The 17,931-nt window shown below is 39.7% G+C and overlaps 1 protein-coding gene across 2 annotated transcripts; it reads right to left on the reverse strand.

The window, feature by feature from the left end:
- Window positions 1-20: 20 nt before the first annotated feature.
- Window positions 21-17,224, reverse strand: wdfy1 (WD repeat and FYVE domain containing 1). Of its 2 annotated transcripts, none has more exons than XM_018684083.2 (12): window positions 16,998-17,224; window positions 15,144-15,211; window positions 14,917-14,990; window positions 14,654-14,708; window positions 11,731-11,881; window positions 11,513-11,625; window positions 7,126-7,252; window positions 5,575-5,680; window positions 5,166-5,267; window positions 4,951-5,081; window positions 4,664-4,772; window positions 21-4,307 (listed from the first exon to the last, which is right to left on the reverse strand). In XM_018684083.2, exons 1-12 carry the CDS (start codon window positions 17,132-17,134, stop codon window positions 4,248-4,250), a joined length of 1,233 nt encoding a protein of 410 aa, XP_018539599.1. In that variant the 5' UTR covers window positions 17,135-17,224; the 3' UTR covers window positions 21-4,247. The 2 variants fall into 2 exon arrangements, with proteins under 2 accessions (XP_018539599.1, XP_018539600.1); XM_018684084.2 differs by lacking the exon at window positions 16,998-17,224 and adding an exon at window positions 15,964-16,038.
- Window positions 17,225-17,931: the final 707 nt, after the last annotated feature.

Genomic DNA, 17,931 nt, shown 5'->3' on the forward strand with positions numbered 1-17,931 from the left:
ATATACAAAATACAGTCAAATAAACATATTAGAATATCTTTATTAAGCATCGATTCTCAGGTGCCCTGGTCTGAGGGCACTGAGAGCCTAAAGTCAGTTCTGTATTGTCAACAAACGTATTGAAAAATACAGGTATTTTGAGATATACATTAACATCATGTTGGAACAGCAAGTGTCTTTTACAAGCAGTTTGAAGAGGAAAAAGTCAAACCAAGCAGAAATCAATTTACAGAGTTTGAGCTTATGGGTCATGGTGTTGTGGAAAATGAGTCATGTGTAAAGTGTTGATGGCCTCCCATCAACATGAAGGCCATCCATTCTAGTGTTTGACGAACTAAAGATGACAAAAACAAAATGACTCCTATGACTGCTCCATCTGGTGAAAGAAAGGAAAATAAACCAATTTACAACATGAGAAAATCTATCCCTTCCTTCCTGTGACAGCCTGGCAATCTGAGGCTCGATTTCATTAGCTGATTCTGCAAACAACAAATCCTGCCATCCATCATACCTTGAACATCTTCTCCATCTGCTGTGGAGTTAATCCTCCAGAGCCGGACACTCTCTTATCACTGAACACAATCTGTTACAAGGACATGATAAGAAGTAATGACTGGAAGAAGCTTCGGTGTCCAGTTAACCAAAAAAGGAAAGGAGAGATTTGACTCCTGATTGTACGGTAGCATCGTCAATAACCCTGATGACGCTTTCAATCACACTTAGGGTTGGACTGAGATCAGTTTTCCAGTACTGTCGACTGTCTGAAAATAGTTCAGCCAAGTGAAGTCTGTTTCTAAGATGGCAGAAGTTCAGCTACAATCTGAGTCTTTAAAACTTTAAAGCTGCTCTAATCAATATTTTTATATTAACAATGGATCAAATGTGTGAAATATAGTATGTCAGTAGTAGTGATGACCCCACAGAGAATCATCACCCATTACTGCAGTTCCTCAGCTTTACGGAGCAGTTTGTCTTAAAGCTGCTTGTTTTGGTTTTATGACCCACAGTTTTTTTTTAATCCTTTTATTAACTATGTGTCTGGCAGCCATAGCAATGAAACAGCTTTGATAAACACATTGTACACTACCTGTGGACATAGTGAACAGGTAAATGACTAGTTAGCGAACATGTTCAAGCATTTAGCAGCTTAAAGAGGCAGATTTTTATAATGATGATGCATCAGTGATGTTCATGTCTTGTTCTGCTGCCCCTTAGTTGCCAAATAAAATTAGTTAATGCAGCTTTAACATCTTATTTTTTCTTGAGTTATTTAAAGCTGCACTACTTTGTTTTTTTATTAAAAATTGAGTAAATGTCTATGGATAATGTGAAAGAACGCCCACAGAACTTTTACCCAACTCTGGAGCTCTATACAGCTCTCCAAAGGTTCTGGCTTCTTTTAGCTCATTGTTTTGGTTTTCAACCCTTCAAACTCTACTATCCTCACTCTATTTTACAGCAAGCTGCAGCAGGCAGGTTCCAGCAAAAAAGGTCTGTACCCTACCTGTCCAGGACCAAATGGCAGATAAAGTTAGCGGCTAGCTGGTGAATGTACTGCAGCATTAAGCAGTTAAACAGACAGATATTTTTCTCTGGAGTGGGTGAACACCAAAACTGAGCTTAAGTGAGACTGAGTATCGGACTCAGATTACTCAGATGGCCAGAAACAAAGCTTCAAATGAATGCTAATGTTGCTTCTTGCCTGCTGGACATGTAAATAGGAAACAGTTTGCTAGCACAATAACTTTCAGGTATTGTTATGTAAATATTGTGTTCATATATTCACACTCACAAGTTATGTGAATGTTGTGTCAACAGCTTGTTTGGCTGCCCCCAAGTGGCCAAAAAGAAATTAAAAAAATTGCAGCTTTAATATTTTTTTATTGTGGAAATTCAAGAAATTTAAGATGTGACCACTGTCAAAAAAATCCTGTTTTTTCCACACTTACAAAAACCCAAATGTGAAGGTAAATGATTGTTAGTGAAAATAACATTACCGTGAGATATTGGCTACTGACAAAATGAATCAGTATCAGGTGTCAGTCTAACCCCAAGTATGATACTGTGTGACATCTAAATATCATGGAGTAAGGTCTTGATGATGGGAACAATCGAGGCTGTAACCACTGCTGTCACATGACTGACCAGTCAATCTCTGTCCATGTTGAGATGTAAAATACTGCATGATCTGACACCACAGTTCATCTCAACATTACTGAGTTTGCATGTGCTTCATTAGAATGTTCAACATGTTCTAGTTTGTTACTACAAGGAAATTAAGTCTATTGGATGGGCACAAAGAAAAGTAAACAACCATTTACAATGATAATAGATAAATACTTTACTACAAATATAAATATACACTACATGATCAAAAACTGGAATGTGACTACATTTTTAAATCAGGAACTCCACCATTATAATGCTCATTTTTCCACTTACAATAAGGCAAGCATTAGTCTAAAATTAGAAGATATTAGCTGCTATTTACAAGGACGCTACATTGAATCCAGCTATTATCTCTCCCAAATCTGACCTTACTTTCTGTTCTGTTTAATTCAAAGACAAAAACCACTGAGTTGTGCAATTCAGTGCAATGGTAAGAGCGTTGTGAGACATCCTGGATCTGTGGGGGAAGGAGGAGAGCACAGAACAGGATTGGAAACTGACAGGGAGAAATGAAATGCCGACGAGACATCCAGAGCTTTGTAATGAGGTGAGTGCATGAGAATGAATGAGCATTAGTGAACAGTTGTAAGTACTGACAAACCACTAAAAAGGCTTTGTGAGTGTGTCCTCCTCTCTTTAAGGCTTTTGAGGGGAGAGAGTCAGCTCTGATCTGACCTGCAATCCAGTTGGAAACGACTCAACATGCCAGCATTTATTGCTGCATTTGGTTTAGAGTACCTGCCCAGTACCTACGTGCCTTTCTAGTGGGAAGAAATCCAATTTTGGCCCCTCACCAAACAAACAAAAAACCCCTTGTGATATTTATATATTGTTTTAATTACAGGTGAAAAGTAATTCTTATGAGGCATTAGAGTCTTGGGTTTACACCATCAGTGCCACATGTGGTATCCACCTACAAAAGTTTTCTAAAGAGTGTGATACATACCTAGGAGAGGGTGACGCTGTGCTATTAAAAAAAAAAAGTGTTTCTAAATAAAGCTGAAGACTTAAACCCAGAAAACTGAAATGATCACAAGTCACACCAATCAAATCTTGAATGGTAATTCCACTGGTTACATCTCAGCATGGCTGCAACAGGATGTCTGACGATGTTGCTGTCAGCAAATGTTACTATAGGCAACATGTTCTAATTTCCCATGCCTATATGATGGAGGCTGGGTCAGTGCTGTCATACAAACACCTGACGACTGGCAGCATCTACCAAGAGATTTCATCTATCGAGAGAGAGGCCGGTCTACTGATTCTCTTAACCCGCTTGTGTAATCTCACATTACGAACAGTGACGACTGAAATGAAGAGCCCCCGCCCAATGACAACCTAGTGATGTAAAACCTCCTGAGAGTGATTTAAGGCCAACTAGTGAAAGAGAAAAAAACTGAATAAGAGAGGGATAAAAGACAGAAAAAGCTGATCACTCTGATCAGTGAGACTCAAATATCTACTATACACATGATGCAGAGCTATATACAGGTGATTAAGGTTTTTTGTACATGTTACAGTGACTGAGTAATATGCAGTTAGTGGGCCACAGTAATAAGGGAGAGAAGCTAGTGTGTTTTTACAGGAATGGCAGGTCAGCAATATGATGAAATCAAATTTTACAGTGCAAAGGCAATAAAAAAATGACCTTTGTCAAAAGAAGCATCAGAAATATTGAATGTAAACACTAATACCATTACCATTCCTCCTATAGGAGAAATCATTACAATACATGCACACTTCCACACACACACACACACACATACACACATCTTTGTGCTTAGGGTTCTGTTTCGGATCAGCACAAAAAGTCAAAAATCAGTCACACACACTTTTGTGTAGGACTGACAGTTAGTGAACTTAGATTTTTTTTTATTTTTTGTGAGAAGCAAAAGGAATGTGGAGGGCAACACTATCAACACACACACATTCACACACACTCACACATTCACCCAGAACAGGCCTGGTTGCAGCAGAAGATCCCAGGCGTGATGGAGAGACGTACAGTACAGAAGGGTTTCCATGAAATTGGAAGAGTGGGCGGAGCACATGGAGGAGGACGAAGTGGGCTTGGCCAATCAGCGCGAAGAGAAGCCTGTTGCTAAGCTACAGCCAACCACCTGCGTCATATCCCAGATCTGTGGAGACAAACAGCCAATAACCATGACAGAGGAGGCCTGGTGCAAAGCTGCATATAAGGACTCTGCATTAGTATTACTGTGTGAACTGAATGCAACTGTTTCTGTTTGTTACTCTACTCTCAGGTCTGTAACCTGCTAAACTAAGACATTTTTACAGGTAATTAACACAAGATTATGCAATGTAATTAAATATATGGTAAATGTGAAATCTAATTTAATCCACTCTAAACTAAGGAATCTAAAATAACAATAGCCTGAAAGAAATGATATTGATTTGTTTTGGTCTAGGTTGTGTGGTGTTTGTATAGTGAACACATGCATGAATTATCTGGTATCAAAGAACTGTTGTTGACCTTAACAATGCGATCGCTTCCACAAGTGACCATCAGGCCTCTGGATGGGTCCATGTCCATGTGGGCGATGTTGTGTTTTCCCTCGTGGAACGTGGCCAACGGTGTTCGGCTGCAGCACACACACACACACACACACACACACACACACACACACACACACACACACACACACACACACACACACACAACGACAGCCTTAAATCAGAGTTGCCCTCAGTACTCTCAAAACACGAGTACAGTGTGACTAAATGACATAACACAAATATTTAGAGAAGCCCTTTACTCACTCTTCCTCTTTAATGGTGTCAAAACAGGCATCACACACCCGCACAGGGAACTCGAAGCCCATGATTGGAAATGTGGAGCGTTTCGAACTACATTTCCCACACACAGCTTTGCCGCACTTCCTGCAGTGGTGCTGTACACAGGAGACACACCCAAACATTAGTATGACTCATGAGAGAGGGAGTTGACAGCTGCAACACTGATCAGACTCTCGTACCTGTCTGAGTCCCAGAGTCTTAGTGTCCCACATCTGCTTGATGTTCCAGAAGAAAGGCTGCTCACACTTCTGACACGAGTCGCTGTCTAACCATTGAGGTGCCTGCAGAGACACACACACACAGTTTAAGGCTACTGTTAATCATGCAGAAACACTACCATGTAACCCGCTAAATGAAATTAACTTTCCAAATAGACAAGTGCTGCAAAAATTATCTTGACCCACGAAAGCAGCTTTTAAACCAGAACTGAGGACAAACAGAACTATCTACCTATCATAACCAACTTCTAATACTAAAATACTACATGTTGAACCATTATAATGAGTGAGCACCGAGCGCTGTACAGTTTATATCTGATTGTATTCTTACAGTCTGTAATTGTGCAGCAGTTATAATAGTGATGCAAACCTCTTCTCTCTGCGTGTCCATGTTCCACACTGCAATGCCTCCGTCAGCTGAGCACGACACCAACTGCCTCGTCAGCTGGAGGTAACGCAGGGCCTGAACACGTTCGCTGAGGGAGTCAAAGAAAAGAGAGAAGAAATGAAGCGGGAGAGGAGCTTAAATGATTATAATCAAAACAAACACCTGATTCACACCTGTATCAAATTATAACAAACATCCAACTTGGCAGCTCAACCTATTGAGATATTTACAAGCTGAGGAAACAGATTTTTCCTCAGGCACTGGTGAAGACCAAAAGAAGGGATATAAAATGGTTATAATTTATATCTGCTATAATTAATACTTTTACATCAAAAATGGCTGAAATGACTATATGTCTATGACTATATGTAATGTGAAAATGGTCGCTTGTGTTGATCAACAGCGAATTATCCCTCGACTCTGCAGCCTCTACACAGCGTTTTAGCAACTTTACTGTTGTGGTTCACTCTCACTGCTCTCACAAGCCCCATGTCTAGCAGCGACAGGCATCAGGCCATACACTACCTCCCCTCCCCCAATCAGCAGTCAGACACAGTGCTAGCTGGTAAACATGCATATGAAAGACAACCCCAAATAAATTCTAATCTTGTCGTGTCTTCTTGATTAATAGAAAACCGAGTGCTAGCACATTTGAGATCTTTGATAGCTGCGTATCTGTCAGCTTGTTTTGATGCTTTCTAGTGGCCAACCATGGATTGATGCTGCTTTCATACAAAAAGCAGCACAGCTATAAAGATTAGAATAAGAGGTAAAACAACACATTAATACAAATAAACTGAGTGAGCTTTAAAATTAAAACAGCCAAAAGCTAAAAGGGAAATTCCAGCACTTGTATTGTTGACATTTTTGCTCACTACAATGACTGCACTGACTATATCACTTCTTCAACTGTCACTGTGAAATCCCATAATAGGAAGTCTCTTAGATACATTTTAATATAGGAGTAAAATTTAGGAGGAGAATTAAAGAGTGAGAAAAGCACCAAAAAACCCTGACAAGACTGGCTCAAAACCAGATTTAGAGCCTGTCAGAACTACAAGAGAGTGACAGCTCTTATTTTTATGGGTGTCTGAAAGACAAACCTCTGTAAATCCTGCTAGGGCGCAACAGGATCTACGGAGGCTTGCTCTGAAACGCATCAGTGTACATGGGCTCTGTTGATGGCTCCTGTGATGGGGGGATGGGGGACTTGGAGGTGGTGAAATATGTATGAAGACTGAGAAGTGGAGATAAAAACAGAGTCAGTGCCTGGGGACAGCTGTTACTGACACCACTGAGACCTGCCTTTGACAAGAGAGAGTGGAGATGAGTGTTGCAGAGAGATAGATGGACAATGTTGTGAAAGGAAATGAAGAAACTAAGCATGTGGATGTTTTCTAGGAAATCTGTGGCATGCCCTTCATCAGAACCTAATTTCACAAATTTATTTTTCAGCCTCCCACTCCCTGATGAAAACAGAGGAAGGAAAGCTTATTCAGCCTGCATGCATATATGAGACATTGAAGGACTTACTGGTGGCCCTGCAACAATAGTGTCCGTCCCTTGCGGCCCCCAATGTCCCACATGATGACGCTGTGGTCAGAGGCCCCTGAGAACAGCAGCCTCTGGACAGGGTCCCACCACAGAGCTCCTATACTTCCTGTAGGGGTCAGAAGACAAAACAATACACACTTGTTACATGTGCTACTTCGTGCTGCAAGAGCTTAAGAGACAGTACTTTGGTCTGACCTATTGGCTCCACCTAGTGTACGCTGGAAGAACTACAGGCAGCTCCAACCAAACAACTTGGCAACACTTGGCTACAGTTGGATCTCCTCTTTTGAAGGCATTGTCTGCCCTTTTTGTAAATGTGCCCTGTTTTTCCAGTGTTGTACTACATGTTAAGGTAAGTAACTCTGAGCTTATTCTTGCTTTCCAAAGAGTGAGGCACTCCTGTAGGCCACAACAAACCTTTAAGAATGTTATTAGCTTAGAGGACATCTTAAAAACCTGTTCTGTATCAGCATTCCGTATTCATTTTTGCTACACTCAATAATCCACAGTGACACAATGAAAATGTTTTTAGAAATATTTGCAAATGAATTAGAAACACTCAAGTATTCAGACTCTACTTTATAGAAGCTCCTGCAGCTGCAATTACAGCTTTGAGTCTTCTGGGCTAAGTCTCTACAAGCTTTGCACACCTGGATTTAGGCAGTTTTCCCATTCTCCCTGGCAGAACCTCTGAAGCGTCATTAGATTGGATGGGAAGCACATTTAAACTGCCATCTTCATGTCTCTGAACAGATGTTCTATGGGGTTTAAGTCTGGGCTTTGGCTGGAACTCAGGGACAGTCAGAGACTGTTGTCTTGGCTGAATGCTTCAGGTCAAATTTGCCCCAGTCTCATGGAGCATGGACTGTGGAGCAGGTTATCTTCAAGAACACTGTTACTGATAAGCATCCCTATAGCATGATACTGCCATCACGATGCTTCACCTGAAGGTTGATATTAGCCTGGACATGAGCAGTATATGGTGTGCGAGGCTCTGCCCATAGGGTAACATTTTTTGTCTCATCAGACCAGAGAATCTTCTGCTGAGAAAGTCATCCTTCTGACAGGTTCTCCCATCTCTGCAAAGGAAATCTGAAGCTCTGTTAGAGTGATTTGGGTTCCTGATCACCTCTGACCAACGCCCTTCTTGCCCAGTTACTTAATTTGGCTGGAAGATCAGGTCTAGGAGAGTGCTGGTGGTTCCAAACTCCTTCCATTTTACAATTACTGAGGCCACTGTGCTCCTGGGAACACTCAAAGCATTAAAATGGTTTTACACCTTTGACCTGATCTGTCACCACAGTTTTTATTGTGGAGGTCTACAGAGAGTCCCTTGAACTTCATGTTGTCCTGAGATACAGTATGAATTGTGGAACCTTATATTCACAGGTGTGTACCTCTCTAACCTATGTCCAATCAATTCAGTTTACCACAGGTGGACTCCAGTCAAGTTCCGGACACATCGTGAAGATAATTAAAGCAAAGAGGATGTACTGAAGCACAATTTGGACACAGCAAATGCTCTGAATACTTCTGTAAATGAGAGAATTAAGTTTTTGTTTTTAAATAAATTTGCAAACATTTCTACAAACATGCTTTCACTTTGTTATTATGGATTATTGAATGTGGTTTGATGGGCAAAATTGCTAATTTTAGCGATTTAACTTAAAACCTATAACACAATAAAATCTGCAAAAAATGAATGGGTGTGAATACTTACTGAAGCAGCTAGGTAGGTAGGTAATATAAGTTTTTTTTTTAAATCTAACTAAATCCACATTGAAAAAACTCCTGATTCTGAAATTAATGACTGCCTTTTAGTACAGTATATTATTTAGCATTACCAGTAGAGGCTAGCTTTTAAAGCTAGCGTATTTCTATTTTGTTTAACTTTAAATATCTGCTACATCTCATCTCAGTTGTGCAAGTGAAGTGGTGGTTGGGCAACAACAAGAAAAAAAAAAGTACTGAGTGAGTGAATACTGAGACCAAAAAGTTGCTGCCATTAGTGAGCAAAAGAAGATTGTCCTGTTCTTGGCCCTTGGTCTTAAATCAGCAGGGAACTCGGTTGTATTCAGCTGATCAACCACATGACACGGACCATCTGTCCATTCTTCTCAGAGAGTAGAGCATATAACACGAGCTAAACACTCACTGTCCTTCTCTTGCTGTGGCCAAAAACCACACACTGCTATGCTGTTACACTACAGTTCACAAGCTTTCTAAACCACAGTTGTGATAACTTAAAATGCTTGACCTGTATTTCTATTTGTTTGAATCAGATATTTTCCAGACAAGTCAACTTGCAAAGCAATTCATTTTTCCTTGTTTTCCATAAAATATTCAGCATTCAAAGAAAATGAACTGTGGGACAGACAATAACAGCTCTTGAAGTCAGATCAGTCATAAGATGACTGCCTGTGGCAGGTGGTGGAGGACTGATTAGGCTGGCAATAACTGTAGCTGTGTGAACCACAGGGGAAACTGTGGGAGCACCATTCGTGGAGAAACAGTAGTTCTCACCTCATATACCTCTGCTGTGACTATGTTGCCATCAGCTGACATGAAGGAAAAAGATGCTTAATCAACACAAGAAACTGTGTCAGGAAAAACAAGCCTAAAAATAAAAATCTAATTTCCTCCAGTCAGGAAAATTCTTAATGTACAGTATATTTATATTACACTTCCATGCTAAATTATTTACATGATAAAAAAAAAAAAACATAACAAAAGCAAGTGTTTCTGTCACTCTGATGTGTAGTCTGACCTTTCCTTTATGTTTTCCAAATTTGATCAATCAGAATTTTCATTAAATATTTTGATAGAACTCCTTGCCCCCAGCTTGCACCCAGCACCTTACCCATTAATATGTATTATCAGTCCAATTAACATGTATTATAATGAGCACCCGGGCACATTTACAGATCAAAGACAGAAGCAGGAAACTGTTATGGTGTAAGGATTTGTATTTTTTGAACATTTTCTACATGTGCAGCACACATACATGTCCATCTCAACTGGATAACCTATAAGCAATATCACTGTGGTAAAAATAGACATTTTGAGTGGTGTAGATCGTCAGCTGGTCAGATGAGTCCTGTTCTCAACAAGCTCATGTGTCATAAATGCCCAGAGAGGAACACAGGGAAGTGTTTGTTTCACACAGATTAGTGTCCTGGCAACTCATTTTTGTTGTGGGATTCATTTTCTTGGCACAGCTACAAGTCCACAGAACCCCTGAATACAGATTCCATCTGAGTAATGTATTCATCCTTTGATGATGTATTTCTCTCCTGATGAGACAGAGTTTTCCACAGCAACAACACTCCCTCACCCTTCTAACAGGCTCACTGGTCACTGAGCAGCTTGATGAGTATAAAATCAGCACAGCTGCCAGATCTCAACCAAGCGGTTATGGGACCTCATAAAGTGGCAAGTGAGACAGCATAATCCAAAATGGAATTAGAATGAAATTGTTTGTGGAGCAGAGGTGTCACATCCTGCCTAGAAACTCAATGATCACTTAGAAAGAAAATGTCAGGCTTTTAACAAAGCTTTTGTGGCAGTGTGTGGTGGCTCAATGCTCTATTTAACATAATGCATGCAGGCTCTGCCTTTGTTTTGGCACTTAGTGGAAAGTGCTATTAAGCCAAGTAACTATCATTTGTTTACGTCCTATGTTAGTCATTTCCAAAAGCACGCAGCCATATTTCAGCCCCTGCAATATTCGGCAAAATCGTTTCAGTTTTCAAAATGAAATGTTCTGGTGATACATCTACCTCAGCGCTTCACCTGCCAAAAAAAAAACAATCTACATTTACAATCAACTATAATTATGATTCTGCTCATAAAACAATCCTTTACCTCTGGATGAAACCAGTGGGTCCCTGGAAGTTAGGAAAAGCACATTTAAAAATAACAGTGCCACCTGCACTGATGGGGAAATGATTTACTAGGCTGATGAAAATCACTGGTATGGTCCTTTAACCCTGATCCATATTTACACTGAAAAACTTCAACAGGAAGAATCCTGTTCAGAACATAAGCTTTTTATCATGCAAAATGATTTTTGAAAGTTTGAAAAAAGTTTAACTTTTAGTAAAATGACAGAGCATTTGTGGTCATACTGGATTCAATTGGTCTTTTTTCCTCCCAATATAATGAAGTTATAGGAGGAATCTGGGTCATCTATTATTTATTGCAGCCAAATCTGCATATCTGGCATCAAAGGCCTGCTAATGTTAAGGAGAATGCAAGACAAGCTGAGCTGATAACTCACCTATGCTATCAGAAACAGCAGCTCTGTGCTGATGATAAATGTGGCTGTTTATGTGTAGACAGGTGTGTATGCAGGGCGTGTCTTTACCTTCATGACCCTTTAGTGTAGTGATGGTGGAATATGTCTGCTTTTCCAGTTTTAGCAACGTGATCTGTCCTGAGTAGTCGCCAACGAAGGCGTGCTGTGTCTCGTGATCGTATCTGGGTGTAGAGTCAGGGCTTCAACAGGCTCGACACGTTAAAACCACTCAACTGAGACATACGTCTATGGACTAGTACATACAGTGAAGTGAATGGAAAGGATACTGTAGGCAGGAGGCCCAGGCGGTGAAGTAGTGTCTCCCCAGCATGCTTCCACTCTGGGTGCACATCCAGCTCACACTCTTGTCATGGCCAGTACTCACCACCCACTCACTCTCCAAGGAGAACACCATATCTGACACACGGTTCTGGTGGGCTGTAAAACAGACACACACACACACACACACACACACACACACACACACACAAATATACAGTGTGTTAAACACATAGAAGTCATGTTGGACAAACATCAAACAAGATCACATCTATTCCATTGAGCTTTATATCCGAGCCGACATGGATGAGCACCATCTAAGACTAATTTGCCCTTTCCATGTGCTGATCCCATCAGAGGCTCTGCTTAGTGTTGCAGTAATCCAAACTAAGACAGACGAATCCCTTCAAACGATTTGTACTCCCATCAGTCTTAACGGTCCATCTGGGATTCACCCCTAAGGTGCACACTCTTCTTGTCAAATTTCTGTATTGAATGATTCTTGTTTCAAAGACAACAAGGTTTTAATCCAGTTTGAAGCACTGCGTTGTTTAGAACTAACCACCAAATTTGTCCTCTTTAGCTGCTACATGCTTTGCTGTGTGCTTCACCAGTTAGTCTTTAACTTTGCACTGACTGCTGTTGAGTGATGAGCAGGTAGTGTAAGGTGGCTTAGACCTCTCAAAGAGTGGTGAACATAAACCAACAACAGTAAAGCTGTGAGCTGAAAGACACGGAAATGCTCAACATAACTGTTAGGAACCTCTACACTACTGACCCCTTTCACGTTACACATTCCATTCCCCGATAATATAAAAATATTTATGTTAGCAGCTTTAATCAGATCAACAACTGATGGGTCTAGAATCACAAGTGCATGTTTATGCAGCCATTGCAGTGATGCTCAGACCAAAAGAGCATAAACTGAACTACTATAGGAGTAAACATGCGACAACTGATGAGATGGACACCTAAAATGGTTCCATTTGATTCAACAATTCAGCACAAAAACCATAGTATGCTGGGTTTGAATATTTAACTCAATTTAAACATGATATACATTTTAAGAATTATTGGGGAAATTCAATTTTCTTGAAAACATTAAATTTTTACCAACTTTAAAGCTATTTAAATGAGAATTTAAAGTAAAGCCAGGCACTGGACAGGCTTCATGACTCTATTACACTTCCCGAGAAGTGCTACATTGGTTAAATAAATTAATGGCTCAAGCTAATGCTAAACACCACAGATAAGTAAAAGAGACATCTTTGTTCCCTTTAAGTGCATAAGACATGAACTGTTAGAATTGGGGGAAAAATAAAACTAAAGTCATGTTCAATTTTATGCTACATAACACTGTATTCTATATTTTACCCTGTACTTATTCTAATTCTTTGTATTTTTGTCCTCTTGCATCTTACTACCTCATGGCCAAGATATGGCCATGGATCCAGCTTCTGACGTTGAAACTTTGATCCTCTCTTGCCTTTTTCGTGCTACTGCCCCTTTTTCTTTTAAGTTTTTTTTTTCCTCCAGTGAAAAACAGGCTTGAGAAACATTTATATCACATACAACCATCTACATGACGTCAGTGTTTTCTGTAACCTGTTGCTGTCCATAATATCAGATGGAGACATTTTTTTGTCTTTTGTGCGGCATGTGAAGACACTGCCACCGTGAACATGTTTGGATAATAAGGCAACACACATAATTAATCTGAACTGCTGAGAGAAAAGCTTTTTCCAAAATCATTTCCATCATTCTGTCATATCAATTTATAACATGACTGAACATATGGAAGCTGTTTTTGATCACTGGCCACTTTTCTTGTCAGCAGCCCTGAGGGAAGTAACTGCCAAAAAGCAAATGGCACTGTTAAGCCCTGCCTGTCTTTGAAGTGCACAAAAACATCTTAATGCCTGTTTGATCTGATACTGAGTCATGTTTTTAGCTGTTCGGGCTCTGCTGCTTGATTTTGCATTAAGTGGTGGAAACCAGACGGAGCATTCCAGTGGTGACATGTGGTGTTTCGTCCTCTAAAGCAACAGGCTGGCCATTTTCCCCTGAAGCTTGATTTTCCACTGAGGAGGCTAAATGGCTGCTGATACAGTCACAGCAACTGTGCTCTGTTCATCACTATCCAATTATAACAATATGTTTGGGCTGTGGCTTTTTCATTTTCAATATTACTAAGCAAAGATATATAATACAAAGGTGGAGGATACACACAGTGAGTTATGGTGAGAAACACTGCATGCAAACATAAAGAACTCCACAGGGCACTGGAGGAGGGCCAGCATATAGGTTAATATAAGACTCTACCTGAGCAAAGAAAATGTGACTATTAACAAAGCAGAATGCACTTCCTGGCTGTTGATAACTGAAAATGATCACACGAGGCAAGAGGCCTCAGTTATCTGCTTTTACTACTAATCTAACTTATTTACAGAGTACATACGGTTGTCCCCTTTGCTGTAAAAAGAAAATTTACATTTTGTTTTTCTTTTCTATATTTTATTGTTTCCTTCTTCTCCTATTCTCCGTCATTTTTTATAGCACAAGTTTTACAGTTCAAGTACTGAAATGTCGTGTAATGATGCGTTCACTGTCTCCTGGGGTAGGGAGTGGCCATAACTTTGACACTACACACACCCCAGATGCAGAGATCAAACTCACTCAGTGAATCAGACTGAGTGTATATTTCCTGATGGCCAGATTTATTTCTCTTATTCCTGTGTTTATGATAAAAAATGTTTACGCCTCATAAACATCCTTATATTTTTCTTACGGAAGGCAATAATGAAAGGAATGAGCAGCACACAAGCAACACATTTGACTTGTCAGTGAAGCAGAGTTTTGTGTCATTTTGAGTATGATGAAGACGCTGACAATATACCATAAGATGATGTTAGTTCATCTTCATGTTCTCACCTGGATATGTTTTGACATGGTTCATCTTGTTGAAATCTTCAGAGATGAGAAACTCCTGGAAGGCAAGCAAACACACACACACACACACACATAAGTTTCAATTTAAATAACCTTCCTGCCCCTACAGGCATTTGGAGGAGTCCAAATATTGAAACTGTAAACCAGATATACAGTTTTTTATTTAAACTAGTCTCTTTGAACAACCAAAAGATTGAGCCTGCAGCAAGATTGTGAGGCCATCTGCTTGAGTTAGCTTCACTCACCACAACAGCTCCATTGTCCTGGCCTATGAAGATGCGTCTGCTGTCATGGTGGTACGACATGCAAGAGCACGGAGCTAAGGGTGACAGAAGACACTCTCCATGAGTATGGACATCTCTATACACATGACATGTTGCAGACAGGTTTGTATTATGTGGCTATATCAAACTAACACAGACAAGCATATTCATAATTCATTTTCCAACAGAAACAATGCAGTCTTACTTACAGGAGACTGTGTGGAAGATACTTGGCCAGTACTGACCGCTGTCTCTCTTCAGCCATACCCGGATTGTTCTGAAGGAAAATGTCAAATCATCACATTCAAAGCACTCTCTATGTCTTATGTTATTAAGAAGTGTCATTCTGTAGTATAGTATGAAGATTTTTTTTTATATACAGAACTTTAAATGCATTTCTAATCTTCTACTAATTGTGTGCACCAACCTGGTGTCAGACTAATACATTCTTAATGTAAAAATAAGACTTGGCACTTTACAATGGAAAGACCCATTGAAGAGAGCCCTCATCCAGTACTAGGACTTAATCCTCATCTGGGAAACCAGCCCTAATTCTCTTTATGTGCAAAGCTGGATTCTGTTCACAAACAGCACTGAAAGGAGTAGTGTTACATATTTAGTGGTTTCAATAATTTAGCGGGTAACTTTTTTTAGTATTATCTAACTGACACCCCCACCATGCACACAAGCTTTGTAAACATGAAACCGCATTACAGAAGTGATAGTTCAGTACTGAACTGCATCTGAAACTGTATGCTGTGGCCTTTACCAACTTCTGTACTTTGCTGTATATCCCATAAAGAACTTTTGATAGTTTTTTGATACTATTTTTTCAATATGTGTTGTGCTTTAATACATTTTAATATGTAATGATACAAATTTTAGCACCCACCGTAAAAATAACAGAAAACAAGACCACAAACATTATATGTAATGTCAAGCTGTGTTTTCAGTTCAAACTGAATTTAAAATTCCTATAAAATGTCATCCAACTCACAACATATACAATATCAAAGCAACTGTCCTGACCTGTTTCATCAAGGAACCTGAACGTTAGACTGCTGTACCGTCGCCCCCGACTTCCCCTTTGAATATGTGGTTTAGATGTGTGATGGAAACTGCATCTCATTTCTTCACAGCATCTAAGTTCCTTTATCTTTGAATGGGGATGTAGCCTCTTCACAATTGCAACCAAGCAAGACAGCCCTAATAATACCCAGTGAGTGTGAAGGACTGATAATAACAATGCTCAACCCTTCACAGCTGAGGTTATGTGAGAGCAAGTCAGGTTACAGCTGTCCTGCTGCCTCCAGATTTTGCTGAAAACATGGTACTGATTTTTATCACTCACGTACTCTGTGGATATTCCAGTGTACCCAAATTGTCTAGATGTGAATTTGATGGGGAGCATAGTCATTTCATCAAACATTAAATCACGCGTAGCTAACAATACCACACAATATATTAACTTGTACATAAAATGAATTAACATCTCTATAGGTACCCATGGTTATTAATGTGTTCATAAAATGATACTTGTACCATAAGGACCAGCTAAAACAGTTTCACACGGGACAGGGACTTTCGATAGGTAATAATAATACTTGTATGTAGATTACGATGAGCACTTGAAGGCATCAAGTCGTTAGTTTGGAGAGTCGTGTTTACTTTGAGCAGTGCTTGGTAGCTAACCTGCTAGCAAGCGCATAGCCTAACATGTTTTAATTCTGTTACGTAAAGCAAACCATGAGCCATAAAACCAAACATTATGGGATGAAAAGCAAATGTTATTTTCCCGTTTACTACACCGGTTGGTTGTTTGTTAGTGGATATTTAATGGAAAGGATTCATTTTAGATTAATTTCCCACACCCTCCTGCACTAACCTTGGTTCCATGGAATATTACGGCCAAAAAATATCATTCTGAGAGGGAAAATGTTCTTCTCTTATGCTTCGTCCTTCTAAAACAAGTGCACCAAGAATTATGTGTGTAATGACCAGCAAATACACGGAGCCCGCTAGCTACTGCTGTAGGCTACCGTTAGCCTGCTTGGCAAACTCACCTGTCCTCGCTGACCGTGATCACTCCATCTTCTTTTGGTATTAAAACGGCTGCATTGACAGCGTCTGAGTGTCCTTCGATCTTGTTCAAAAGAACCGGTCTGGCGGTCTGAGGCCTCGAATGAATCTCCGCAGCCATGACTTTAACTAGCCAGCAGTGTTTTCTTTCAGCTGATTTTCCTCCTCACTCGCCAGTGAAGGGGATCAGCTGACAAGCCGCTGTCAGGATTACCGTAATGACCTGAAAGAATGCGCCCAACAAATTCAGGACACAAATGAAATCGAACATGACCGGAAAGAAAAAAATGTATGTCTTTCTTAAAATATTAAACCAGAGGGATTTGAAAAAGTGTGTGTGTGTGTGTGTGTGTGTGTGTGTGTCAGTCCTGATGGTATATTCAACTTCTTGAGCCAGATATTACAGTTCTAGATCTCGATTTGTAGATTTTGAGGTTCTAGTTCAAAGTCCAAAACTAGCATTGGAATTTAAACCATAGTTTTAAAGCTACAAAATTATAAATTAAAGTTAATTTGGAATTTCTAGATCTTGACAGGGGTCAACTTCTAGAATGTTAAACTGCAGTTGTAAAATCAGAATTTCCAAATCTACAAATGTCAAGTTCTGAACAGTACCAATTCATTAATTCAACATTCTAGATGTTTTACATTTGGAAATTCCAGTGCTAGGACTTGAAACACTACAATTGGAGTCCATGGTGCAACTTGGGAAAAACAAGACTGGCAACTTTCAGAACTGTAACTTACATCCTAATGTAAAAAAAAAAAAAAAATGTTGAAGTTGATTTTTAGATTTGGAGATTCCAGTTCTAGAACTGTAACTTGACATTTTAGAATTAAAATCTCAAGTCTAGATTTTGAATGTTCATCTGTTCAAATACTTTATTGTACTGAACATACCTTCAGTATACTATAACA

The sequence above is a fragment of the Lates calcarifer genome, linkage group LG21, assembly GCF_001640805.2.
Source record: "Lates calcarifer isolate ASB-BC8 linkage group LG21, TLL_Latcal_v3, whole genome shotgun sequence".
Lineage (NCBI taxonomy): Eukaryota > Metazoa > Chordata > Actinopteri > Centropomidae > Lates > Lates calcarifer.

What these genes read in the sequence shown, in the direction of transcription:
- wdfy1 (XM_018684083.2), bottom strand. Translation starts at nt 17,134, where the DNA reads ATGGCTGCGGAGATTCATTCGAGGCCTCAGACCGCCAGACCGGTTCTT. An exon ending in CTATTGTTGCAGGGCCACCA is followed by an intron (nt 5,681 to 7,125) that starts GTAAGTCCTTCA and finishes TGACTCCCTCAG; the next exon opens with CGAACGTGTTCAGGCCCTGC. An exon ending in AGACTCTGGGACTCAGACAG is followed by an intron (nt 5,082 to 5,165) that starts GTACGAGAGTCT and finishes TCCTGTGTACAG; the next exon opens with CACCACTGCAGGAAGTGCGG.